The sequence below is a fragment of the Polychytrium aggregatum genome, assembly GCF_025602895.1.
Source record: "Polychytrium aggregatum strain JEL109 chromosome Unknown BJ171scaffold_12, whole genome shotgun sequence".
Lineage (NCBI taxonomy): Eukaryota > Fungi > Chytridiomycota > Chytridiomycetes > Polychytriales > Polychytrium > Polychytrium aggregatum.
Genome location: NW_026516214.1, coordinates 744,684 through 768,732, shown reverse-complemented (window position 1 = coordinate 768,732; position 24,049 = coordinate 744,684). Strand labels below are relative to the sequence as shown.

General features: G+C 58.1%; 8 protein-coding genes across 8 annotated transcripts; 6 read left to right on the top strand and 2 right to left on the bottom strand.

Moving 5' to 3' along the window:
• Positions 1 to 11: 11 nt before the first annotated feature.
• Positions 12 to 1,382, top strand: BJ171DRAFT_580264 (uncharacterized protein; the record flags this gene model as incomplete). The annotated part of the gene is made up of 1 exon (XM_053114032.1): positions 12 to 1,382. One exon carries the CDS (start codon positions 12 to 14, stop codon positions 1,380 to 1,382), a length of 1,371 nt encoding a protein of 456 aa, XP_052968266.1.
• A 465-nt stretch (positions 1,383 to 1,847) lies between these two features.
• BJ171DRAFT_597855 (uncharacterized protein) lies at positions 1,848 to 3,409 on the bottom strand. The gene is made up of 3 exons (XM_053114785.1): positions 2,963 to 3,409; positions 2,629 to 2,847; positions 1,848 to 2,492 (listed from the first exon to the last, which is right to left on the bottom strand). The coding sequence occupies exons 1-3, from the start codon at positions 3,299 to 3,301 to the stop codon at positions 1,926 to 1,928; spliced, it is 1,125 nt and encodes a 374-aa protein (XP_052968265.1). The 5' UTR covers positions 3,302 to 3,409; the 3' UTR covers positions 1,848 to 1,925.
• A 753-nt stretch (positions 3,410 to 4,162) lies between these two features.
• BJ171DRAFT_440837 (P-loop containing nucleoside triphosphate hydrolase protein) lies at positions 4,163 to 6,602 on the top strand. The gene is made up of 5 exons (XM_053108061.1): positions 4,163 to 4,251; positions 4,345 to 5,154; positions 5,443 to 5,809; positions 5,921 to 6,149; positions 6,293 to 6,602. Exons 2-5 carry the CDS (start codon positions 4,493 to 4,495, stop codon positions 6,385 to 6,387), a joined length of 1,353 nt encoding a protein of 450 aa, XP_052968264.1. The 5' UTR covers positions 4,163 to 4,251; positions 4,345 to 4,492; the 3' UTR covers positions 6,388 to 6,602.
• A 26-nt stretch (positions 6,603 to 6,628) lies between these two features.
• Positions 6,629 to 8,845, bottom strand: BJ171DRAFT_499043 (uncharacterized protein). Its single transcript, XM_053110430.1, has 2 exons — positions 8,552 to 8,845; positions 6,629 to 8,410 (listed from the first exon to the last, which is right to left on the bottom strand). Exons 1-2 carry the CDS (start codon positions 8,600 to 8,602, stop codon positions 6,686 to 6,688), a joined length of 1,776 nt encoding a protein of 591 aa, XP_052968263.1. The 5' UTR covers positions 8,603 to 8,845; the 3' UTR covers positions 6,629 to 6,685.
• Positions 8,846 to 9,353: 508 nt separating this feature from the next.
• Positions 9,354 to 12,900, top strand: BJ171DRAFT_499039 (uncharacterized protein). Its single transcript, XM_053110429.1, has 11 exons — positions 9,354 to 9,768; positions 9,934 to 10,107; positions 10,274 to 10,410; positions 10,499 to 10,633; positions 10,726 to 10,753; positions 10,863 to 10,981; positions 11,078 to 11,126; positions 11,282 to 11,508; positions 11,640 to 11,706; positions 11,860 to 11,973; positions 12,111 to 12,900. Exons 1-11 carry the CDS (start codon positions 9,585 to 9,587, stop codon positions 12,542 to 12,544), a joined length of 1,668 nt encoding a protein of 555 aa, XP_052968262.1. The 5' UTR covers positions 9,354 to 9,584; the 3' UTR covers positions 12,545 to 12,900.
• Positions 12,901 to 12,971: 71 nt separating this feature from the next.
• On the top strand, positions 12,972 to 14,642 carry BJ171DRAFT_499037 (uncharacterized protein). Its single transcript, XM_053110428.1, has 3 exons — positions 12,972 to 13,363; positions 13,477 to 14,198; positions 14,357 to 14,642. Exons 1-3 carry the CDS (start codon positions 13,087 to 13,089, stop codon positions 14,585 to 14,587), a joined length of 1,230 nt encoding a protein of 409 aa, XP_052968261.1. The 5' UTR covers positions 12,972 to 13,086; the 3' UTR covers positions 14,588 to 14,642.
• A 335-nt stretch (positions 14,643 to 14,977) lies between these two features.
• Positions 14,978 to 18,569, top strand: BJ171DRAFT_499036 (vacuolar protein sorting-associated protein 26-domain-containing protein). Its single transcript, XM_053110427.1, has 11 exons — positions 14,978 to 15,087; positions 15,188 to 15,252; positions 15,854 to 15,997; positions 16,214 to 16,286; positions 16,397 to 16,718; positions 16,976 to 17,082; positions 17,232 to 17,300; positions 17,437 to 17,582; positions 17,737 to 17,758; positions 18,111 to 18,123; positions 18,347 to 18,569. The coding sequence occupies exons 2-11, from the start codon at positions 15,247 to 15,249 to the stop codon at positions 18,405 to 18,407; spliced, it is 963 nt and encodes a 320-aa protein (XP_052968260.1). The 5' UTR covers positions 14,978 to 15,087; positions 15,188 to 15,246; the 3' UTR covers positions 18,408 to 18,569.
• Positions 18,570 to 20,708: 2,139 nt separating this feature from the next.
• BJ171DRAFT_42574 (uncharacterized protein) lies at positions 20,709 to 23,369 on the top strand. The gene has a single exon (XM_053107734.1). The coding sequence runs from the start codon at positions 20,744 to 20,746 to the stop codon at positions 23,297 to 23,299; it is 2,556 nt and encodes an 851-aa protein (XP_052968259.1). The 5' UTR covers positions 20,709 to 20,743; the 3' UTR covers positions 23,300 to 23,369.
• The last annotated feature ends 680 nt before the right edge of the window (positions 23,370 to 24,049 follow it).

The following is a 24,049-nucleotide window of genomic DNA, read 5'->3' as shown; positions in this document are numbered from 1 at the left end:
TCCAGGTCCTGATGCTGGGCCACCCGTCTCTCGTCCTCATCCGATCCGATCCGGAGAATACCCCTGGTGAAATGGACGATCCATCCAAAACCCTGTCGGACTCGATACCTACGCTTGCCGGCGGCGATGTATCGTTGGCATCTCGGCCCAGCCGTCCGTCGATCTTCCCCGGATCCATGAGGTCGCTGCCGCCCGAAGTCGTGACCATCATCCTGAGGCATCTTGGGCATCAAGAAACCCTGGTGTCGGCGTGTCTGGTCTGCAAAAGCTGGAGCATCGGCGCCATGTCGGTGCTGTGGGCCCACCCCCGGATATCGAAAACGAGCTCGCTGATGCAGTTTGCTCGCCTGGCCGCCCGCTCCAACCCATACGCCAAGTTCATCCAGCATCTCCGCATCAAACTCGTCTGCCACGAGCGTTTCTGCCCAGCCGACCCTGCGCTGCTCTGTCTGCTGGCCCCGGCCTGTCGCAACTTGCGGAGCCTGGTGCTCTTTGGGTTCGAGTTTGGATTCGACGGGTCGCTCTACCTGGACATTGGCGAGATCCTCGAGTGCTTCTTTGCCTCTTGCCCAAAGCTCGAGGCCCTGGTCCTGCACAATGTGCAAATCACCCGGGTTGGCTCGTATGTCACGCGAGGCCTGTCGAGACTCAAGACGCTGCAGCTCCACTTATCGTTCGAGGAGAACTGCCAGTTCTTCATGTCCATAGCGCAGACCGTCAACTCGCTCAAGGACCTGGATCTGAGCTGGAGACGAGTCCCCGACGGCGTCCTTTCTGCGATCCTCAGGCGCTCGCCCGATCTGCACGAGCTCAAGCTCGGACTCGGCCACACAGACCTGACTCTGCGGCTCATTCCGGCCCTCTGTCCGTCGCTGCGGTGTCTGTCGCTTGGCGACAGCTCGGTCTTCACCGACGCCTGCGTGCGTGCGCTGTTTGAATCCTGCCCACAGCTTGAGGTTGTTGCCGTCGAGTCGGCCACAGTCACGCCCAAGCTCGTTCTGGAAGCCGTCGATGAGTTCCTGCCTCGATGCCATACCCTGCTTCTGAATGCAATCCGGTATCGGCCACGACAGTTCCCATCGGATGCTCCGCTCCTGGCTTTTTTCGAGAAGCGCCGACACATCCTCCGCGGATTCGCCACCTTCACCAAGGCCAGCCTCGTGACGTTTGAGTTTCTGCAGAAGCTGGCAGAGCTGTGCCCGGTGTTGCCTGAAATCTCGATCCGCTTCAAGTCGCCAACGATGGAATATGCCGCGGGGTTCTTGGAAGATTGCCCAGTTCCATACGAGGCGTCCATATCGAAGGGCCCCGACGAGTGCTCGGACGTGGTGTCTGTCTGCTACGATCAAGGGCGGTATCTGCAGCAGCTGCTAAACGAGTGAGCGAGCGATATGCACCTATGCGGGCGCTGCCGCGAGCCGGGATAATGCACCCGCAGCTTGAAGTGCCGCGAGTATTCCCCTGCTTCGCCGGAACCAAGAACGAGTCGAGCAGCGATTCTTTCAGTTCGACTCACCCGTTCCACAGCAACTTGTAGAGGCTTGGCTGCCAAAAGCACCGCTCTATTCCCTCAATCATTTGCTGCCGGATGAATGTCGACTCTGAAGGGCGATACCGAGGTGTCGGGCGGACGCTGCTTGGATATGTACATCAGAGACCGCCTCGCGTCTGTTTCCAAAATACAGAGGCTCTCTGCTTTTTTGATGGGACGGACGGCGATGGTGGCAATTGCCTGGCAACGGGCCTGCCGAAAGCACTTTCCAAGTGCACGTTTCCTTGGGCTCAATTCATATCCTCTGGTTGGTTCGAACAATGGCAAGCGAAAACAACGAGTACAGTGTTGTGATCCGTTTAGTATATTCTATAACATCCAGCGGCGGACTCAGACCCAGGAGGTTTCTCCGGTCCATTTATGAATCCTCTATCTACAGCCGCTTGTTTCGCCACAACATGTAGCGCCAGACGAGCTTGCGCCGATACACCCCGAAGGTCTCGCGGATTCGAAGGGTTTGCTCGCTCCGCCAGGTCTCCCATTTCTTCTCCCGGTATTCGGACGGGAAGTTGGCTCGGACAAAGGCGTCAAAGTCAGGGTCCACCCTGGAGCAGTCGTCGAACTTGGAGCGACACACAGGGCAGGGGTAGCCCGGATCGAGATACTGATGGTCGTATTCCCATGCCACGGCGATGGCGGCGAGCTGGTGCTTGGAGAGACACGCCTCGCAAAAGTGGTGCCCGCACGGTGTCTCTGTGGGCCGGTACAGAATGCTCAGGCAGATCGGGCACGAGTAGTTCTCCGCTTCCATGTTGGCGGTGAAGATGCTTTCAAATGCCTCTGCCAATGATTTGTGATACGTCTGCAGCTGAGCCTGCTCGGCCTCGATGGCGTGGAGTATCGGCTGTAGTTCATGCACCATATTGCCTGCGTGGATTGATCCGAGCTCGGTAAGCGCAGCCTCGAAATTGCGACGAAAGTAGAATATCTGGGCATCGAGCTGTGTCGGAAGAGATGCAAGTCAGTCGAGTCAGTCGAGTCAGTCGAGTCAATCGAATCAACCAGGCCAATCGAGTTAGCCCATGAGCGCAGACAACCAGAATGTACAAGCGCGGGATAGAGCGAGCGTAACGCACCGCCATAATCTCGGTTCCTGCCGTGACCAGCCGCGGGAATCGGCTCAGCGGCTTCAGCACGGCGTCCAGCGACTGGAGGTAGACGACAAAGACATCTTCGGAAGGCGGCCGACGAGAGATTGCAGACATTGCCCGTTGGCTCCTATACTCGCTCAAGAAGGCTCTCATCCGATAGACCTGGCCACGAGCGAGCACGTTGGAGGTTCGTGGAAGCTGGACCTGGATAAGCAGCCAAAAGCCGAGCATAAGAATGCGACCAGAACCAATGGATGATGCAAGCAGCACCCACGCTCTCGGCGATGGGGAGGGGAGTGGACGATGCAAGCAGCTTTACCATCTCCGGAATGGATTTCACAATAGAGCTGATGTGCTCGGCGATGAACTCGTGCTGTGACAGCATGCATCGGGCGATGCGATTGACCTCACTTTGGTAGGCCGTCAGAAAGATCTCCAGCCTCGTGGGGCCCTTGGCCGTATGCTGGGCGAGGGTGTACGAGTAGTATAGCTCCTGGAGATGAGACTGCCGGACAAAGACTGGCGTGCCGAGGGAGGAAAGCGGGTGTGTCTCCCGATCTACAGAGTCGCTGAAACAGGCATAGCCGTGAGGAGCGAGAATTGATTCCGAGAGCGAGAGCTTGGAGTCGCAGCGCCTGGCGTTTCGCTGGAGCGACATGATGCACTGGATGCACTGGATGCTCCGATGGCTTGGTGGAGACGATTCTCCGGACAGCTGAGGGGCGGAAAGCGCATATATAGCGAGCCTGGGTGCTGACGACGGCGCAGACAGGCGCAAGTCTATTTTCAGCCGACAAAGTGAGCTATTTCGGGCGTCTCGTGCATTGGCGAAAGCAGGACCGACAGCTGAGGCCCACTCGTGTGCAGCCTCGCTCGTCCACTGTCTGCACACTGCACCTCGCTGGGCTGATGCGGTGCGATGCGGTGCGGTGCGGTGCGATGCGACCGTGCAGCTCGATGAGGCTGCTGTCTATTTGCAATCGATGCAGCTCCTGGGGTGGAGCCACAGCATCAGCTGCATCACAGATGTCACTGCAGCCGATAGTGGATGCATCGGCGATACGAGCTCGAATCTACAAGAGCCTAAGCGTCTCCTTGCTACTGCACTCATCGCTGTCGCTGTCGCCGCCCGCACCGAGGCCAATCTGGCCGACCCAAACCGCATCCCTCGGCAGCCGAAGCACAGGAGCCAGACCAGGCGACGCGCTGCTGCGCATTCTGTGCAGAGCCTGATTCAAGCTCCGACTGGTGCCACAGCTGCTGCGCGCGTTTTTTCTTTTTGGGGTCGTTGTTGCACCGCCTCGCCGTTGTCGTCGCCATCACCATCGCCAGCGCAGAACCCGACGCTGCCCGACGATCCCATCATCCAGACAGCCACCACCACCATCGCCATCGCCGCCGATCCAGCAAGAGAGTAGTCACACAGATGCCGGAGCTCGTCAAGTCCAAAAACAGCAAGAAGGACAAGCCCAAGAAGGCCAAGGTCCCGGAGGACAATGTCCCCGCCGATGACGGAGCCATCGAGAAGGCCACCAAGAAGAAGGCCAAGGCCAGCGAGTCCGAGGAACCGCCCAAGGAAAAAAAGGCCAAGAAGGACAAGAAGCGAAAGTCAGTCGACCCAGAGGAGGACGAGGGCGAGAATGATGACGAGGACGGCGCAAAGGGCAAGAAACCTGATGCGCCGGCGGTCGAGAAGTCCAGCAAGAAAGACGGAAAGGAGAAGAAGGCCAAAAAGTCCAAGACAGAGAAGGCCTCGAGCGGTGCCAAGGACGCTGACTTTGCCAAGGGCGGAAAGTCCCAGAAAAAGACTGGCACCTGGCAGTACGTCGAGCACGAGGAGCTCAAGGCCATGTCCGAGGCCAGCATCCAATCGTTCCTGGACGACAACAGCGTCACTCTCATGGGTACGGGCGAGGGCATCTACCGCCCGATCATCAAGTTCGCTCACGCCGGCTTCCCCAAAGAGCTTTCGTCAGAGCTGGAGGCCTTCCCCAAGCCCACGTGCATCCAGTCGATCGCCTGGCCCGGCGTGCTCTCTGGCCGCGATCTTGTGGGCATTGCGGCGACGGGATCCGGAAAGACCATCGCCTTTGCCCTGCCTTCCATGATTCACATCCGCAACCGCCAGGTCTCCTCTGGATCGGTCTTCCACGGCACCAAGTTCCCCCAGGTCCTTGTTCTCTCGCCCACCCGTGAGCTGGCTATCCAGATTCAGGAAACATACGAAAAGTTTGGCGGGTCGATCGGCATCCGCAGCACCTGTGTCTATGGAGGTGTCAACAAGTGGGAGCAAAAGAAGGTCCTTAACAACGGCGTGGGTGTCATCGTTGCCACCCCCGGACGGCTCATCGACCTGATTGAAGACGAAGATGGCAGCTGCGACCTTTCGGACGTCAGTTTCCTTGTCCTGGACGAGGCCGACCGAATGTTGGATCTGGGCTTTGAAGAGGCCATCAAGAAAATTGTGGCCAGAATCAAGCCCAAGTCCGAGCGTCAGACGGTGATGTTCAGGTACAGCTCGTGTGGAGGGTGTCGGGGCAACTCGGAGCTGATGCTCATGAGTGCGGTGCTGGTGCTCTATGAAGCTGGGCAAGTGCCACGGCAGGGTGCCTGTGGAGGGCTTGTACGGGAAGACCAAGCGCTGTCGTGTGTCGATCCGATCAGAGGATATTTGGGTCGCTCGGCCTACGTTGCATCAGCCTGAGTGGCCAAGTGCGACCCGACAGTTGCGCTGATTGTGCACAAGGTTCACGAGGCCCAGTACTCACTTTCTGCCCCAATCTACCGATTGCTATCCAGCGCTACCTGGCCGTCGGCCATCCAAAAGATCGCCTCGCAGTACCTCAACGAGCCCATCCGCGTCACCGTTGGCTCCACCGACCTCGCTGCGAACGTCAACATTGAGCAGCGAGTGGAGGTTCTGGATCCACAGGGCAAGGATCGCCGCCTCGTGGACCTGCTGCGTGACTACCACAAGTCGAGAAAGAACCGTGTGCTTGTCTTTGCTCTGTACAAGAAAGAAGCCGCTCGTCTGGAGCAGTATCTGCAGCGCCAGGGCTGGAAGGTCGCCAGCATCCACGGCGATCTGAGCCAGCAGCAACGCACCGACGCCATCACCAAATTCAAGGATGGCTCCATGCCCCTTCTCGTTGCCACAGACGTCGCTGTATGTACCGCAGCAGATCCGCAGTCATGCGTGCGCTGCCGCCGGCGGCTTTGTGGCCTGGGCTGACATTGTAATCCTCTTTGTGCTCTCGGGCCTGTGTCCTGATGCTAGGCCCGCGGTATCGACGTTAACGATGTCGAGTATGTCATCAACTATACCTACCCGCTGACCACCGAGGAGTACTGCCATCGTATCGGTCGCACTGGACGAGCCGGCAAGAAGGGCATTGCACATACCTTCTTTACAGTCCAGGACAAGGCCCACAGCGGTGCTCTGATCAACGTGCTGAAACAAGCCAACCAGAAGGTCCCGGCTGAGCTCATGAAGTTTGGAACCACAGGTACAGCGGCAGCGATAGAGAAGGGCCGCATACTGGCACGAATGGCCGCGCGCTGGTATCAGTGACCGCACCCTATCTGCTCACACTCCGACACTAACTTGGCCGCGGCTTTATCCGGTCTCTGCGCGCCTATAACACCACAGTCAAGAAGAAGGCCGATCCCAACTACGGTGCATTCGTCAAGGACGTCGATATGAACGCCAAAGGCACCAAAATTGTGTTTGGTGACGACGACTGAGCTCGTTTACCGCTCGTTGCGTTGTCTATACACCGTACTCATGAGCCAATACACCGGCAGCCCGACCGACGCACTGGTTTGCAGCCAGCCGTCCAGCTAGCCAGCCCAGCCCAGCCCAGCACTCACGCTTCCAATCGCCATCGAGGACTGCACCCATTTCCATCCACGACTTTGCTGACCTGACAGTGAAATACAATAGACTCCGATTCTTTTGATTCGAACCCACGCTCGCACTGCCATGTCGGTGCCGAATTTGGTGTTTATTGGCTATCTGCGGAGGCTCCAAGGCTGCTCCCTATTATTGGCTGGAGGCGATCGCGTCGACAAGTGCCTTGGCCATGTCCTCAGTCTTCACCCGGGCACTATACTTCACAAGCTCGGGCTTCTTGTCCTCACCCACCGCAGCCACAGTGAACGTTACGGCCTTGCCTTCGGCCTTGGCTTGCATGCCTGCAAAGATACTGGCATTCAACAGCACGCGTCCGTTGCCATCCGCACGGAGCAGCAGTCTCGCTTTGCCCGAGGATTTGTTCTTGTTGATCTTGAGCGGGCCGATGCCGATGTTCTCCCATGATTTATCTTTGCTGAAGCGGAAGAGCTTGCTCCGAACCTCATGGAAGACTTCGTCCTGTTCCTCGCCCTCGCCTTGCATCAGGGTGCTGGTGTCGATCTGAGCGTCTGGTGCAGGCTCGTCGTCATCGCCAGCTTGGTCACCCGCCGTAGTCTTGGAAGCATCACCACCAGCCACAAAGGCTGTGGGAGCAGGGCCGCCAAACGAGATGGTCGAGGCTGGCCCGGAACCAAAACCGGAGAAAAAGGTCGTGGGGGGAACTGCCGCGGACGTCGTCGAGAGCTTTGGTGGCTCTGACGAGGCTGGAGCAGCGATCGTGGAGAACAGGGTCGAAGCGGTGGTCGTTGCGAATGAAAACGAGGTCGTGGCGGACGGGGCAGCAGCAGTGCTGGTCGTAGAGCCAAAGTTGAAGGAGCCGGTCTTTTGCTCCGATCCGCCGGAAGCTGCCGCTTTGGGAACAAGCTTGGAGCCAGCAGGATCGTCCTTGAGAGCCGAGATGGTGCTGGCATGTGCCTTGGTAATTGTCTGCATGTGCTGCTTGTAACTATCGAGGGCATCCGACAGATCGACAAAACAATCCTTCTCCACCTCGGCCTTGATGAAGTCGACAAAGGACACATTGAGACCGCGCAGCTGCTTGGCCAATTCTGTCACCGCCGTCGAGTCGGCGCTGCTGCTGGAGCCATTGACGGATGTTCCATTAATTTGCGTGGCGGCGCCGATTCCGCCAATACTGTCATTGCTCGCAGGCACCTCGGCGGGCTTGGGAGCAAACGAAAACGGCCTAGTACTCGCTGTCGAACTGGGAGGCACAGAGGCGGGGACGAAGTCGAACGAGGGGGCCGAGGTCGTTTGCACCGGGGATGGTGCGCTGTCAGACTTGGATGCGGTCTGGAAGCCGAATGTCGGCACTGTAGCTGTGAAGGTCTTTGAAGTCTCGAACGCAAACGAAAAAGGTTTAGGTTTATCGCCCTCGGGTTCGGATTCCTTGGCAGCCGATGTTGCGTTGCTAGATCCGAACGAGAACACGGGGGCCACTGGCTTGGGATCCAAAGAAGCCCCGAAAGAGAACGACGAAGGTGCAGCAGCGGCAGTGGTATCGGTGGACGACAGGCTGTCTTTCTTGGGCTCGGCTGTCGCGCCGAATGAAAGCGTCGGAGCAGTGGGCTGGGTCTCAGTTGTCGAACCGAACTGGAACATCGCGGCGGCAGGCTTGGACTCGGTCGTCATCCCAAACGAAAACCCGGTGGGAACAGTTGGAGATTCGCTTTTGATGGGCTCGGTTGTGCCGAATGTAAATGCTGGGGCGGAGCCAAAGGAGAAGGAGGCGGTCGACGGGTTGGATGATGGTGGCGCGGCCGCCGGCTTGTCGCCAGAGGCCAGGGAGAATGCTGTAGTGGATGGGGCATTCAGCGACACAGAGCCGAAGAGAGAGGCTTTGGGAGCGGCTGACTGGAGGAAGCCATGAGAACCCGTCAGTGTTGGCATGTATGTCTGGTCGGTCGTGGCAGAGGGCATGCGCTAGCCGAGCAGTTTGGTGGATCTCGGCTATTCTCTCCAATCGATCGACCGATCTATGCAATCGAAACTTACACCCGAGCCTTGGCGCTTCAGCTTAGATTTGGGCTGTGCCATGCTGATCATGCACCGCAACAAGGCATATGCATGACAATGTGCAGTTGCAGAGCGCAATAATGCACCCGGGGGGCATCAAGGTGGATTGCCAGATCCGCCAGGAGGAGTGGTAGTATGATGTTAGTCCAACCTCTCGCCTCCTCCAATTGCAACGGTCCAGGCCACCGGACTCATGCATGGATGGTTGGAGACGATCGAGGATTCTGGTGCGGCCCGATGAGAGACGTACATGCGTGCTTCGATCGTCTTTTGATCAGCTTGCTTGAACTGGCAGAGTCGTGCACAGCATAGTTGACGCCAAAGTTGGCGGAAATAATCAGCAAATCGTCAGATCGAGAACATGGAGGGCCGCTGTGGTATCCTGACGGGCGAACAAGCGATCCGGTGGACGCCGGCGGATGCCTGTGGGCGCCGAGATCGCTAGGCGACCCAAGGGATCGGATTTACCTCGCCAGATGGGGCATCTGGGCCGGTGTCATCTTCGTAGTTGTGCGGTGTGAGCTGGTTCTCGGAGCTGCGCTTGCTCATTTTGATGCAGTATCGATGGCCGCGGGCTGCAAGGCGATCTTGGCAGCTTGGGAGTCTCGGCGGAGGACGGATCTGCTGGCCAAGGAGGAACCCAGGGACGAATCCAGGCGCTCCTGGCAGGCAGCAGGCGGAAGAAGGGCTGCAAAACGAATATGAAATTAATATGTGAAATTGCGGCGGACTCGTATTGAAGCAGACACTTCACCACGTGGATTGAACGACATTGATCGGGCTGGACGAATGACTGGCGGGCGCTGGGTTGGATGTGGGCATTCTGGGAAACGATGGGACCGACCGGCGCCTGAACATGGTGTCTTGACAGCCGTTGTCGATCGCGATCTGTTGTTCGGCCCGCACCCTGCCTTCCCTGCACCCGCCGTTCCAAGACCCTGGCCTGCAACACCCAGGACATCTTCGAGCCCACACCAACATATCGGATCTGTCGAAACGCAACCATCGAGCCATGATCAGAAAGCCCGGCCAGTCTGGCAGAAGGTATCGTCCGCGGCCATCCAGCAACCAAGCCGACGAAGAGGAAGAGGCCACTTTCCGACCGGACCCTGTTGAGGACGAGCAATCCGCAATCCGGCCCGACAGCCGCGCCGTTCTGTTGCAGCATCTTCTTGAGTCTGACGATGCCGATTCAGGTCAGGCGCATATGGATCTGGCCATGCTCTGATCTGGCCATGCTCTGATCTGGCCATGCTCTGATCTGGCCATGCTCTGATCCAGACACCTGCGCCGGGCAGCCAAGCGACGACTTCATTCTATGGTGCGGTCGCTCATTGTATATCGGCGCATCTGCTGCTCAGGCCGAGCTGAACGAGTCGTTACCGAACGGGACACAGCAGAAACATCGGATGCCACCCTACCGGATTTCTCGAAGCATCTAGAATCTGCGCTCTCACGAGCCAAATATCGCATTGCCTGTCGCAGCTCGCCCCAGTTTGGTCGAAGCATCTACGCGATGGAGGACATACCAGCTGGTGAGACGAGCAGTGTTTCGAAGAGAGCGCCAAGAGTGTCCTTATCCGGATCGCACGGGCAAGCGTATGATGTCGAGACAGCCTCATGGCCGAGAGCGGCGCGGCAGTGTCGGGACCTTGACGATGGCATCGGAATTCATAACTAACGGTCAGCGACATTATCCAGGCGCAACAGTCTACGAGTGCGTCCCTGCTGCCTGTGTTGTCGACGATGCCCACCTGTCTCGCTTCTGCAGTGGCTGCTTCCAACCAAACGGCCGATTCCGCTGCTCTCGCTGCACCATTGTCCACTACTGCTCCGAGGTAAGCTGCGGCCACTTCCAGCGCCGCTGTGCATCGAAGACGACCAAAGACAACTACTTGCAGCTGATACCGACTGCAATCCCTCCAGATTTGCTTGAAGAGTGATTGGCCCTTTCACAAGACTGAATGCAAGGGGTTCCAGAACGTAGCGCCTCGCAAACCCACAACCGCTGTGAGACAGGTCGGGCGGCTGCTCACACTCCAACAAACACCGTCTCCCTCCGTAAGTATCCTCAGCGGCTGCCTGATTCATGACAAATGTCGCCGAGACTCGATCCGATATCACATACGATTGACTCCCTTTTTGCTGTGCAGAGCATCTTGATGCAGTCGCTCGTCACCCGTATGTACTTTTGTCCAGCTGCACGCAACCCCTGGCTTGACATTGACTCAGCGCAGCATCAAAAGCCTCGACGTCGCCTCTAAAACATGCGAAATCATCCACGGGGCAGATCGAGGCGACTACTCGACATCACATCTCGAGGCATTCACACAGATGTCGGTGCTTGTCAAATTGATCCGGAAGCACGAGCAGCTCGAGGCCAGCACGATGCTCGACCACTTTTGCAGGGTATGTTGACAACTATGGACAAGAGCATATTGCATCTTCGATTGGATGCGGGCAATGTGTCGTTGGAGTTGCGCATGTGGCTTAACATTATGCTAGATGGGATGCAACAGCATGACCATCTGCGATCGCGAACTGTCCGGTATTGGTGAGTGACCGTTGCTGGCACAGAAACGTACTTTTGCACTCTCTGGAAGTGGAAGTCGAATCAACCTCAATCGAGAGGATGGCGAGAGTCTGGAAAGGACATGATCTGGCAATGATCATGACCACTCAATGCTGATCGCACTGCCGATGCGTCAGGTGTCGGACTCTATCCAGAGCTGTCGCTCTTGAACCATTCCTGCGATCCCAACTGCTTCCTGGTCTTCTCGGGCTGCAAGGCTTCCCTCCGAGTACTGCGACCCATCCATCAAGGCCAGCAGCTGTTTTTAAGCTACATCGATGTCACCGATCCGGCGGGACTCCGGAAGAAGGAACTCGGGAGTCGCTACTTTTTCGACTGCAAATGCACACTCTGCGAGAACGAGGTGAATCGCTGGCCTGGGAGCAGGCTCAGCAGGCTCAGCAGGCTCAGCAGGCTCAGCAGGTCTTGGCGCCGTAAATCGCAGGTAGCAGCAGAAATCGTTTCTCACATTCTACCCTCTGTCGCTGAATGCAGGCCGATGACCCCAGACACCGCTGGAGCTGCCTCGATTCCGCCTGTACTGGATTTGTATGCGTGACAGGTAACCAGGTGCTCTGGGCCGCTACATGCCCGAGATGCAAGGTCGTTGCGAGCCAACTTGATCCTGCCTGACCTACCATCAGCTCGGTCGTCAAATATCCCGTCCCTCTGATCCATTCCATTCCATCCATTCGCGCATGCCTTTGCAATCCAGACCCGTTTGAGGAGCTCCAAACAGCAGCGTGTTCTGAGTGCGGCCCACTTGAAATCAGCAAGCTGGAGGCATTTGAGAGACGGAGAAAAGATCTGGCAGCGTCTCACATCAAAAGTAAGTCCGGCTGTTGCAGGATCGCCTCGATACCCGGTTTGAGCTTGACTCCCACGCCGGGTGGGCTTGCCTCAGTGCTGTGGTCGCAAGGACGGCGGTTCGGCATGCCGAGCTCATTCGTGCCGCCGCATTCATAGCCGCCAAAAGCCAGCATTCGGGCGAGTTGCGACGACAGGTCGAACAAGCCAGGTCTGTCCTCAAGGCGGGCAACACACTATTGGTTCGGGCGCTCAAGCAGTTGCTCGATGTCCAAATCTCGAGCGGGGTCTGGGAGGATGCACTGCCAACATGCAGCGAGCTGCTCGACAACTACAAGCAAATCCTGGACCCTCGGCATCCGACTATCGCCATCCAGACGTTCGTTCTCGCCAAGCTGGCTTCGGCAGCCACTCCCCAGGATGCCGCACACAGGCCCGAATGCCGCGCACAACTGACTTGGGCTGTTCAAAAGATGCGGGATGCTGCACAGGCAACCGAGCGATCGATGGGCACAGCACATGCGCTGCATCGGGAGGTGGCGGAGACTCTGGGCGGAATCGAGGCCGAGCTTGCGGCCATGGCTGTCCCATGAATTGTCGACCATGACGAAGCTCGCTCAAATTGAACCTGGAGACCAGGAATATGTGACATAGACGACTTGCGCGTTGCCTGGTTTGGATGTCACCAGTCGAAGCTCGCACTCCGGTGAAGTCCACTTGCTGGGGATGGAGACTTTGGCAGCAACCGTCTCGACATTGCTGGCCGAGTACGATGTGAGCCGACGATGGAGTGTTTCTGGACGAGCAAAATGATGTGTTCCAAGGTGTGCACTCTATATATGAGCAAATGGGATCCCATATGCGGGCCAAGTATGCGTCTAACAACGCTATACGCAATACAACAGATCACTTCGGCAGCCCTCGAGTGAAGGCTGTGGGTCGCCTCTCTGGTCCCTTCAACTACCTCGGGTCTCTGCATCGCAGTGGGTGTGTATTCAGCATCCAGTGAACAGCGACTTACATGTGACTCGTTTCAAAATGGTTGATCCACCCCAGTCCCTGTCTCAGTCTCCGCCCAGTCCCTGTCTCAGTCTCCATCCACCTCATCCGCCATCCACCTCAGTTTCCATCCGCCATGGCTGCCTCGCCAGTCAAAAAGATCGTTTTTGTCTATATCCACGGGTTCCTCGGCGACGAAAAGTCTTTCAATACCTTCCCACATGATCTGGTCTCGTACCTGTCCCACTCCACCTCCGTTGACCATGACGAGATTTTTGACGTCAAAGTCTATCCAAAATACGACACCAAGGGCAGCAACCCCAAAGCCGTCAGCCAGCTTGTCGACTATCTGCTCCGCAACGCTGGCACCACATCCTACTCGGGCGTCATTTTGATGGCTCATTCGATGGGCGGTAAGGGGCGATGGGTGCTGCCGCTTGACCTCTGAATCCGATTGTCTTGGCAACCCTTTGTATGGCTTGCGCTGTGCGTTATACTAAAGACCCCTGTTCCGTCTGGCCGGAAGGCTTGGCCGCCGTAGACGCTTATCGGTCTCTCTACGGCGTCGACTCTGCGGATGGGTCTGACGCACCCTCCTTTGCGGCTTCCGGGATCTCCAACGAGACGCCTAGCCAGGCAGCGACTGTCAGCGCAGGGGATATACGCAAGCTCATCAACATCATCGGAATCGTCACCTTTGACTCTCCCTTCTACGGACTGACCCCAAACGTCTTCACGGAATCGGGCTCGCGAAATGCCATGAACTATGTGTCGTCGATGCTGCCCTTTCAGTCGCCAACGGAGGTCTCCAAGGCTCCGGCCGGCCCCAAGCCAGACAATGGCGGAAATGAGGCCACCGCTGCAGCCCAAGATGGCGAGCCGGCGGGTATCAGGGCCACGCCAGCCGACACAGCAACGAACCCGCTTTGGGCAGCCACCTCTATGGTTAGCAGTGTGCTAGCGCCGCTGGGCAATCATGCGAGGCGATTCGGACCGTATGTCTTTGCCGGTGGAGCTGCAGCTGCGGCTGCCTATGCGTCGTTCGGGCTTGCCTCGACCCTGTATCCTTCTCCAAGTGTCCAGCGGCTGGCAGCCCGGTGGCTGGTGTCTGCTGCGGATGAAGCATATCGGCATGCCGAGTTTTTGTATCCACTCACCGACTCAAAGGAGCAGATGCACCGACGAGTTGCCCACATCCAGCAGGAGGTCGAGGGTCGGCGGTGCTTCTTCAAGGGATACTATCTCGATGTATGTGGTCTCGGAGGGACAGGGGACATGACTTGGCGAGTGGGCTCGGCAGCCTGGTCATTTACTTCCATACTCACCCATTCATGTCCTCTTTCGCTTCCACACACAATCACTTACTCGCCAACCCGCTGGCTTCGTCGCGGACCAACGGACTCCAGATCTCCATCGATCCCCCCAGTCCAACGGAGTCGCCGATATCGAAGCACTTTTGCAATCCACCCGACCCGCAAATCCAGCACCTGTTTGAAAAAGTTGAATCACTCGTCCAGGACGAGATCTCGGCGCACATGAACATGTTCCATCCGCTCGAGAACCGCGAAAAGTACCTTGATCTCATCATAAAGACAGCCCGGACGGTGCATCAAATACTCCACAGCAGCCAGAAATGACGAGTCGCTGCCGAAGGCTCGCATCATGGCATCAATAAAGCCCATCGAGGATGTCCACGATGTGATCCGGGCGGCGGCTGTGTATCGATTCGTGTGCGCCGTGGCCCTCTTTCGCTTCGCCTTTGCCCTGATTCCTGTTCCCAAGGAGCACTATCTGGCCGCCCCATGGAAATCGCGCTCGTCTGCTTTGCCTTGGGCTGGCTCGCTCATCAACCACATCCATGAGATCCCCACGTGACGGGCTGATTCCACAGAAGCCGCCGGCCAATCGCAGCGCGGGCTTGGCGTTCTCTCGCCGAGGCCCGCCGAGGCCCGCCGAGAGCGTCTCGCCCCTCGCTCGGCCACCCTGGCGCCGCCGCCCAGGACGAGCGTTTGGCCATCCGGCTTTCCATCCGCCCACCCATCCGCATCGCATCGCCGTCTCGCCCTCCCCCTGTCTGGCTCGCAGCACCAAGGCACACGAGCGAGGCCGAGACCCCTTTCTCCGCAAACGACATAAGGCAAAGAGCAGCAGCAGCGTCCCGGTCGTTGCCCACGCACCTGGAGTCACACGTCCCCGCACTTCTCTCCTGGACCAACCTTTCTGGGTCTTCGTATCAGACCCGCAGTCTCCCGCAACAGCCAGCACCTCAGTCCACAATTGAATCTCTGCATCAGCCATGGCGGTAGGTCTCCATACTATTGATACTTTCTCGCACGCAGCCAGGAGCAGACCACTCCACCTCTGGAGTGCCATTCGCTGAGCCAAGCCTGGAATCAGCAAATGGACTCGGTCCGATGGCGATCCAACAGAGCCACGCAACGCTGTCCCCGGGTTTCTGGGCTGGCTGAGGGCTGCTTCGCACGCCCGAGCTCAGGCTCTCGATAGCCATGTCTGTTCCGGTGCGATCTCGGTTGTCGATTGGATTGGGCAGTCTGGATATCGTTGATCATAGGGGTCCTTGCGTCGCTTTCATCGGCTTTGTGGGATCGCCCTGGCTCCAGGTTCATCGGACCAAAAGATTTGCTGACCATTCTGCATCTGTCATCTCGGCCGGCATCACCTCGACTGCAAATGCTTTGTTGTCATTGATCCCATCGGCTGACCTGTGTTCCTACTCGGACGCGATGTCATCATGGAATATGGCCGGCCCATTGTTCTGTCGACTTGTCTCTCCGATGGCCTGTGCAACTCCATTCGCCGATATCGAATCTCCCTCGACTCGCCCGCCCGCCCGCTCGCTTCGCCTGCAATGTCCCTTGCGCTCGCTCACCTTCCCGACCTAGTCACTCTTTGGTCTTGGCTCAACGGCCGATGTTGACATTATCCTGACAGACGAAGATCAGCGCAAGCAGATCGAGGTCAAGGTCGAGAAGGATCGAAAATCGAGATTCCCACTCTACTTTGACGGCGAATCGATTTCGGGCAAGGTACGATAGCTGCCGAAACATCCTCTCGTTCCTCCTGCTTGCTGACGAGCACGCCGGATGTGTTGGCATGCCTATCGACTGGGCATTGGCAGTCAGCTTCCTGGAGGGAGGGGGGCGGATCGCCGAGAATATGGGGTGGGGGCACAACGAGAGACAGCCGTGAGTTAGTTAAGAAGCTAAAAGAACGCCTGTCTATGTGGCTCGCACCGAGAACAGGTCCAGGTCCGTTTGAAAGACGGCAAGAAGCTGGAGCACCAGGGCATCAAGATTGAACTGATCGGCCATATCGGTGCGTGCCCGGACGAGTTTGCAGATGCCCAGAGAATGACACAGCACCCACTCACTCACTTGGCTGCCCCAATCCATATGCTTGCTCTCTCGTGCGCCCTCATGACACAGAACTGTTTTACGACCGCGGCAACCACTCCGAGTTCACCTCGCTATCCCAGGAACTGGCCTCCCCCGGCGAGCTGCGCCAGCCCGCTGTCTTTGACTTTGAGTTCAAGAATGTCGAGAAGCAGTACGAGAGCTACTTTGGCGTCAACGTCAAGTTAAGATACTTTGTCCGGGTTACCGTCGGCCGACGTCTTTCGGACATTGTCAAGGAGAAGGACATCTGGGTGTACTCGTATCGCATGCCGCCTGATGTCAACAACTCGATCAAGATGGAGGTCGGCATCGAGGATTGCCTGCATATCGAGTTTGAGTACAACAAATCCAAGTAAGCGTCGGGGAGACGTGCTCGCCGGGGAAGGGCGCTGTTGAAAGGAGATCGCAAACTGTGCTGCGCTCGTACACTTCCAGATTCCTTCACGCCACTCTCGGTGCATTGTGCATTGTGCATTGTGCATTGTGCATTGTGCCCGGTCCGGCTCATATTGCGAGACATTGTGCCGGTCAAGGGCAGGAATAGTCTGCACAAGCTCTTGCTCTGCTTCCCTGGATGCCTTCCTCACTGTCTCCGACCCATCTGTCCAGATATCATCTGCGTGATGTCATTGTCGGTAAGATCTACTTCCTATTGGTGCGCATCAAAATCAAGATGATGGAGCTCTCGATCATCCGGCGCGAAAGCACCGGTTCTGGTAAGTTTTTGGCTCAGTACGCTCCTTGCAATTGCAATATTATGCCCAGGCTCGAGTCTTTCCGCCTGACCGGTGGCAAGGCTTGGTCGCAGAATTGCCTGTATTCTGACCACACCATTTGCTCCCTTTCTCTTGTCTCCGACATGCAGGAGCAAATCAGTACAATGAGAACGAAGTCATTACCAAGTTTGAAATCATGGACGGCGCTCCTGTTCGAGGTACGGCGATGGATGGCCACGCTCGGCGCACCTGTCCCGCAACACACGGGTACCGACATACTCCTTGGATTACCTGGCCCGCTTTTGGGTTGCTGCGGATTCTCATTCAATATCGTGCTTGTGATGTCATCTGTAGGCGAGACGATTCCCATCCGGCTGTTTTTGAGCGGTTTCGAGTTGACGCCAACATACCGCGACGTCAACAAGAAGTTCTCGACCCGATACTACCTGAACCTCGTGCTCATCGATGAGGAGAATCGCCGCTACTTCAAACAGCAAGAGGTATGTCTACAGCAACGAGGCTTGCCGCTGATGCAGGATTAGTTTTGTTTCAGGGCCGCAACGAAGCCCCAGGATGGATGGTGAAATGGGGTTGAAGTGTCGCTGCGCTGTGAGCACGAGATCCTGATGCTTTGTGCTCTTGTCTGATCGACAGATAACGGTGTATCGTGCAAAGGGTATGTCACATCGCCAGAGGATGGGGATTGAATGTTGGGTGTGATGAACGGCGGTTCTGTGGCAAAGAAGCTCGTCGCCGCGGGCTGCTGAGAAGCGACGGCTATGGGTTAAGGCCGGGAATCCTTGATCTGGAGCCAAAACGAGAGAGCAGTGCCAGGGCTGCAAGGAAAGAGGGCTGCACTTGGCTGCTGCTTGACACTGTCCACTGGATGGCTACCTTCGACTGTGAGCTGAGTGGACTGTCGACTGACCGATGCGAATGCCTTGAACCCCACTCCGTGCCACTCCTCCGACATTCGCTGATTGTCGCCGGTTTGGACACGGCACGGCACGGATTGTATATCGCCACAGAGGACTCGGAGGAGTAAGTATTGTGATGATGTTTGCCAGGTTGCTGGGTTGCTGGGTTGCTGGGTTGCTGGGTTGCTGGGTTGCTGGGTTGCTGGGTTGCTGGGTTGCTGGGTTGCTGGGTTGCTGGGTTGCTGGGTTGCGGTCTGTGAGCCGCACGACTGCATGAATCGATTCTGCTTGGAGGCTTGGCGAAAGGTGTCCTGATGGCTGTGGCCGCTTCTCCCAACGAACGATAGATACGTCCCGGACGAGAACGACTTGGGAGCCCTCGGTGCCGGACTGCACGCCAGCTCGTGAAGCAGGCCAAGTGAATTACCGCTTCCACCGACCCCCAACCAAACCCGCGGGTGCGCCGCTTTTTGTTTGCTTGTCTTCGTTTTGAAATGCAGCCACTCAATCCGCTGCACGGACTGGCAGGCCAACAACCGTCGTCGAGAGGGACCGCGAGAGAGACCACCTGAGCGCAAGGAGGAAGACGATAAAACAGGCTGAGGTTTGAGCGGGCGAGGAATGGGAAGTCATATGGGTGGATAGATGGGGTTGCCGCCGGGCTTGCGCGAGTGGTGCTGGAGGTGGCGTGGAGGATGCCTCGTGCTGCCGTTGCGGTTGCGATCGACGACAGCGATGTTGGCAGCAATCGCATCGGCGGCCGTGGCATCAACACCAGCATCGCACCTTTCTTTTTTGAGGGGACCAGAGGCGATTGCATGGTCGGTCGGACCGGACTCGGAGGACCCCGCCGAAGCAGGCTGGATGTATGGCGGGAGCGCCTTGGTGCGTGCCAGGGCGGGTGTGGGAAGCCAGCGTCAACAAGCTGGCAGAGGCAGCAACCACGGGGCTGGCCAGCCAACCCAAGCGCCCCCCACCCACAGAGGTGGGCCACGCGAGGGGGACGGTGCCAGCGACGGGGCCATGGGACTGCCGCGGCCCCTTGGGTGGTGGAGCGGCGGCTCGTGTGGGTGGGCGAGGCAGTCACGCGCCATTGCGTGGCACGGTGCTGTTTCTGCTGTGTGGGTTGTGTGGGTTGTGTGGGTTGTGTGGGTTGTGTGGGCTGCGCTGTCCGTCGACCCCGCCCTGTGGCGAGTCGTCTGTCACACAGTGTCCTGTGTCTCTGTTCTGTGCCGCGCACTGTCTGCTGTGTCTGCTCCGCCGCCACCGTGATTCTTGCTCGGTGGCTTGCTGTGGCGCGGCGCCTCGACTGTGCTGCCTCAGCGCAAATCGCAAGCGCTGTGTTCTGTGTGCTGGCGGCACTGATCGCGCTTGTCTCTTGCTCCTGCAGAACAAGCAGTGCACCCGGCAAACTCACCTGCACCCGGCTATCCCACGGCACACGCCCAGCAGTGCCGCCAGCAGAACCAGCGCCCACAACCTGCTCTCTTGCTCGACAGAAACCACGCACTCTCCCTCAGCGCGGGCGCTGCACTGGCTCCGGACAAGGCGCTATAAGCGGCTCATGATGCCGTACGACCTTCCCGACCACCAGGAAGGGCGCGCCCGCTTCAAGCCCGCTTCAAGCTCGCTCAGTGTCGCACCGCCTGCAACCAATCGCTGCCGAGACGGCTCTCGCCAGCCCGCCGCAAAACCCCCTCATTGCCTGCTGAGCACACGCTCAGCACTCTCGTCCGCCTCTCGTCCGCCTCTCGCCTGCTTCTCGCCCAGCTTGCTGCACCACAGTCGCTGCTCCTTGCCCCTCTCGCTCGCCGGCATTCTCGTTGCCGGCCCGCTCTCGCTTCTTGCCTCTCGCACTGTCCTGCTCCATCTCATCTTGGTCGATCGCTCGCATCCTTCCCAACTCATCCTCGCCTCATCAATCCACCCGTACGCAACACCCACCCGGCCGCAACGAGCCTTCCTGCATCCGTCGAGCGCCTCCTCCTGCGCTTGCCTCCCGCCTGCCCAGTCCGTATTTCAAGCCTGCCCCTGCTGCTCCGTCCTTGCCCGATCGTTCGTAATTGCTGACCTGTTGGCCTGCCCGAGTCGGTGAGTCAATCTGCCGGATGCATCCCTCGCTCCATGTCTGGGCTGCACTCCATGGCTTGCTGCGACGCTGGTTTCGCCGTGCTTGCTGCTGCTGCTCCTCGACTCCTCGGACCGGCTCGTTTGGAAATCTGTGGTGCTTCCGTCTCATCAATTCTATCGATCCTGTGTGTCATGTCCTTGTCCTTCAATCCTGGCCTTGGTTGGTTGCGGTTCACTGGTCCATGCCGCTGCATCCCTGACTCATCGCTCGATACCGCTCCGGATCGACGTGGCCTTCTCCGCAACGTCGCTGGTAACGACATTGGCAGCCCGCGCACACCGTCCAGGTAACGATTGTCGACATGCCCGCTTGACTCTGGCCTGTGGCTGTGCTCTGGCCCCTTGAAACCAGCCAGCCCCCTTCGATCCAATGACCGGCTTCACATGCCATCGCCGTTCCGTGCTTGTTAGGACAATGCACATCGTGCTTCTGGTCTCGGAGATGGGGGTCGCTGGATCGGATTCATCATGAGTCGACCTTGCTCACATCGCAGTATCATGTTCTCTCTTTTCCCCTGTTGCCGTCCTGGTCTCATCACCAAACCGAACCAAATACCACCAACTCACTCTGCCAAACGGCCTTCCAGAGTGCTCGCAAGAATCATCCTTCCGAGATGGATTCGTTAAACGAGCACCCACCATCCGACCAGGTCCAGCTCCTGCTGGCCAAGGTCATCCAGACTGCCCTCTCAGACAACAACGTTGGACATATCACCCCCACATCAACCGGATTCGCACCTCGCACCGCCAGCATGGCGGCCACCATCCCTGTGCCGGCCGGTGGTGTCGACTCCAAAAAGGCTCTGCCATCAAAGCCGATTGCCAAGACACCCAGCCACCCAGACACAGCCCACCACGACACTCTGCCGCCATACGCTCCGCCGCCTCAGTTCCCTCCCCGGAAGGACTCGGAGCTTGCCCGACCCGAATCTGCTCGGATCTCGACCACGCCTTCTGTACCGTCGACGATGTTACCTCCAACTCCAAAGTCCGCCAACTCCGCCATTCCCCATGCATCCGACAAGAAGGAAAAGACCATCGCTGAGCTCTTTCATCAGCTGGATATGCTTTTGCCCGAGCTCCTCGATGGCAACGACGTGACTGAAGTTCGTGCTCAGCAGCAACTTCCAGCCACTCCGTCCGTTCACACTCTCGATCACATCTCACACCACCCCGCTCTTCCCAGCCTGTCACGAGTCATCGATACGTCTGCTCCTCCGCCACGAGCCAACAGCCTCGCCAATCTGCAAACGGCAGTGCCCCCGCGCACCCAGAGCCGCCCGGGGCTGGTTCTCACCTCACCTTCCATTTCCCTCGCTCCTGCCGACTCACCGCTGTCACCCGTCGAAGTATCCACCCCGCTGTCGCCTCGCGGTTTCCCGCCCCAGTCTCTGGCACCTCTGCCTACACCTGCACCCGCAATCTCTGCTGCAGCTGCAGCCCTGCGCTTTCCGCCTCGCACCAACTCGGCCATGTATGCGTCCCCGATCCCGATCCCGAATCCAAGTTCTGGCCATTCTGCAACTTTGGCCTCGCTGCACCCCGGACCCCATGCTTTCCGGCCAGCATCTCCATCAGCCCGAATACAGATTCCCCTGCGTCGTGACTCGCAAGCCCAAGGTCTTACACAGCCCTGGAGCCCGGCCGCAGAGTCCTTCACGATCCCCAAGCCACCAGACTTTCCGCCTCCGGCTCCGCTGAGGCTCGCCAACCAAGCCCCTGCGCCTGCCGAGAACGAGTTTGGTGTGTGGTCGTCGTCGTCAGATGCATCGCCAAAACTTGGAGACGCCCCGTCAGAGCCTCATACTTTGTCTCGAGACTGGTCATCGCCCCTAGTTTCGCCCTCTGTGTCTCAACAGCAACCGCATCCAGAAGCCGCCCAGCCCCAACCGCCCCTCCCCTCCTCCACACAACACCTGTCTACACCTGCCCCGTCCGAGCCCACCCAGCTCCACTCGATCCCGTCTGCCCCTCCGAAGCGGACAGTTCCGATTCCACCGAGTCTGGTCATCACTTCCGCTGGCCCCCGCGGCCCGGCCTCGTTGACGTCTCCTGTCCGCTCTCCGTTTCCACTTGTACGCGGCGAGTCGACCTCACTTGCCGCCCAAGAGCTGGTCCGCAAGATCGAGTCAACTCGGACGAACGCCGCTGCTCGCCCTTTCTCGCTGACCGTCATCAACTCTGGAGACTACGCCGAGTCCGTGTCGGATCACCATGCTTCCTCGGCTGGCCCCGTAGCCGCTCCTGAGCCTCCGAGTCCGACGACAAAAGTCAACGTCCTTGGCGGATCTCCTGTTGTGATCCTGGGCACGATCGAGGCTGACCACCCAGCACAATCGAGCGACCCCAAACCCACGCCACCGTCCGTGTCCACCTCGAGCCATGACGCCCCAAAGAGCCAGAGCTCTCACCCTCAGCCTCAGCCTCACCCTCAGCCTCAGTCTCAGCCTCGCGGAGCAGCAGCCTACCCGGTCATCGATGAGATCCACTATCGCGACCCTGACTCCCACTCGGACCTGTCCCCATCGGCAGAAGAGTTCTTCAACCACCTCCTCACCCCTGGATCGCCAACGCACAACTCGCTCACATCTCCAGTCAAGTTGCATCCTGATGCCCCGCACATCCTCGCCGCCAAGGCCTCCCTCGAGTGTACCGCTGGTGGCACAACCTCATCGCCCGCCATCACCCTGTCTTCAACTGCATCGCCGCAAGTCCAGCCCCCGATTGCATCGTCTCCTGTCGCCCAAGTCAATGTCAGCCTGGGGCCACTCCTGACCCCTCTCCGCCCCTCCAAGAGCCACGCCCCGACTCAAGGCCATAACTCCAGCCCCGGCCCCAGTCAGAGTCATATGCTCAGTCACGCCTCTCCCTCGAACTATATTCATCCCCACAACAAGCTCCGCAAGCCCCTGCCGTTCGCCTCAAATGTGCTCATCCCCTCGCGCACCAACTCGCTCCCTGTCTCGAGCAACCAATCGACACCTGTTGCCTCGCTTATCCATGCGGAGCACTCGTCCTCTGCTCTCGCCACCGCACAGCCCATCGAGTTTGAGTATTCCGACCAGCCCTTTGACGCAAAGCACTACGAAGCACTCGGCTATCAGATCAAGTACATGGAGTACGAAAAAGAGCAAGCCATCCAGAGATGGGTTGACTCGATCGAACCGTGATCATCAGCGAACAAGCCTGCTTGATCTCTCTCATGGACGGCAAGGACGTTCCTGTCGCCAAGGAGAGAATGTTGATGGCTTGCCGTACGCTCCTGATTTCATTGCGTGTGTCTATTTATTTGATATCCCTGTAGTTTTGCTCATTCACCCTTCCCCGTGTGAAGCCGAAGCCTGCGGGCTCTATAACTATAGCACTCTGTCTGATCCCTCCTCCAATCCACTCTTTGTTCTGTCTGCTTTCGAGAGATCCGGAATACACCTCCTCTACAGCTCTCACTAAACGACAACGTTTCTTCTGGACGGAGGATGCGGGGTGCTGAATAAGCGATGGGGCACATCGTCTCATTCGGACAGACACGGCGTAGTCGGATCGTATCCACGCAAGCCATGCAAGCCATGCAAGCCATGCAAGCCATGCAAGCAGCAAGCCGTCCGTGTGTGTGAAGGTGTCTCTTCAAAATGAGGTCGCCGTTTTCATACAGCGTTTCCAATATGAAATGGGACATCCCGTTTTGAGCCATGACAGGGCTTTTTTCTGTGACCTGAATACACCACCCACTCATCGCAATCATGGCCAAACACAGCACCATCGATTTCCGCATCGCTGCACTGCGACCGGTGGTCTTCACTCGGAGGCTGCCAAAGCGATCTGCTCTATTTCTTATGGCTTTGCTTGACGCAGGCACATCACATACTACGCTGACAAATGGGTTGTGGGCAGGTGTCCCATTTCCCCCCTGAATGCAATGT

What these genes read in the sequence shown, in the direction of transcription:
- BJ171DRAFT_499037 (XM_053110428.1), top strand. Translation starts at nt 13,087, where the DNA reads ATGGCTGCCTCGCCAGTCAAAAAGATCGTTTTTGTCTATATCCACGGG. An exon ending in GATGGCTCATTCGATGGGCG is followed by an intron (nt 13,364 to 13,476) that starts GTAAGGGGCGAT and finishes TCTGGCCGGAAG; the next exon opens with GCTTGGCCGCCGTAGACGCT. An exon ending in TCAAGGGATACTATCTCGAT is followed by an intron (nt 14,199 to 14,356) that starts GTATGTGGTCTC and finishes AACGGACTCCAG; the next exon opens with ATCTCCATCGATCCCCCCAG.
- BJ171DRAFT_499036 (XM_053110427.1), top strand. An exon ending in TTTGAGTACAACAAATCCAA is followed by an intron (nt 16,719 to 16,975) that starts GTAAGCGTCGGG and finishes CCATCTGTCCAG; the next exon opens with ATATCATCTGCGTGATGTCA. An exon ending in GGACGGCGCTCCTGTTCGAG is followed by an intron (nt 17,301 to 17,436) that starts GTACGGCGATGG and finishes TGTCATCTGTAG; the next exon opens with GCGAGACGATTCCCATCCGG.
- BJ171DRAFT_499043 (XM_053110430.1), bottom strand. Translation starts at nt 8,602, where the DNA reads ATGATCAGCATGGCACAGCCCAAATCTAAGCTGAAGCGCCAAGGCTCG. An exon ending in TGAAGCGCCAAGGCTCGGGT is followed by an intron (nt 8,411 to 8,551) that starts GTAAGTTTCGAT and finishes GGCTTCCTCCAG; the next exon opens with TCAGCCGCTCCCAAAGCCTC.
- BJ171DRAFT_42574 (XM_053107734.1), top strand. Translation starts at nt 20,744, where the DNA reads ATGGATTCGTTAAACGAGCACCCACCATCCGACCAGGTCCAGCTCCTG.
- BJ171DRAFT_440837 (XM_053108061.1), top strand. Translation starts at nt 4,493, where the DNA reads ATGTCCGAGGCCAGCATCCAATCGTTCCTGGACGACAACAGCGTCACT. An exon ending in CGTCAGACGGTGATGTTCAG is followed by an intron (nt 5,155 to 5,442) that starts GTACAGCTCGTG and finishes ATTGCTATCCAG; the next exon opens with CGCTACCTGGCCGTCGGCCA. An exon ending in TCGTTGCCACAGACGTCGCT is followed by an intron (nt 5,810 to 5,920) that starts GTATGTACCGCA and finishes TCCTGATGCTAG; the next exon opens with GCCCGCGGTATCGACGTTAA.
- BJ171DRAFT_499039 (XM_053110429.1), top strand. Translation starts at nt 9,585, where the DNA reads ATGATCAGAAAGCCCGGCCAGTCTGGCAGAAGGTATCGTCCGCGGCCA. An exon ending in TTGTCCACTACTGCTCCGAG is followed by an intron (nt 10,411 to 10,498) that starts GTAAGCTGCGGC and finishes CAATCCCTCCAG; the next exon opens with ATTTGCTTGAAGAGTGATTG. An exon ending in TCGCGAACTGTCCGGTATTG is followed by an intron (nt 11,127 to 11,281) that starts GTGAGTGACCGT and finishes CCGATGCGTCAG; the next exon opens with GTGTCGGACTCTATCCAGAG.
- BJ171DRAFT_597855 (XM_053114785.1), bottom strand. Translation starts at nt 3,301, where the DNA reads ATGTCGCTCCAGCGAAACGCCAGGCGCTGCGACTCCAAGCTCTCGCTC. An exon ending in TGAAATCCATTCCGGAGATG is followed by an intron (nt 2,848 to 2,962) that starts GTAAAGCTGCTT and finishes CTGCTTATCCAG; the next exon opens with GTCCAGCTTCCACGAACCTC. An exon ending in CAGGAACCGAGATTATGGCG is followed by an intron (nt 2,493 to 2,628) that starts GTGCGTTACGCT and finishes CTTCCGACACAG; the next exon opens with CTCGATGCCCAGATATTCTA.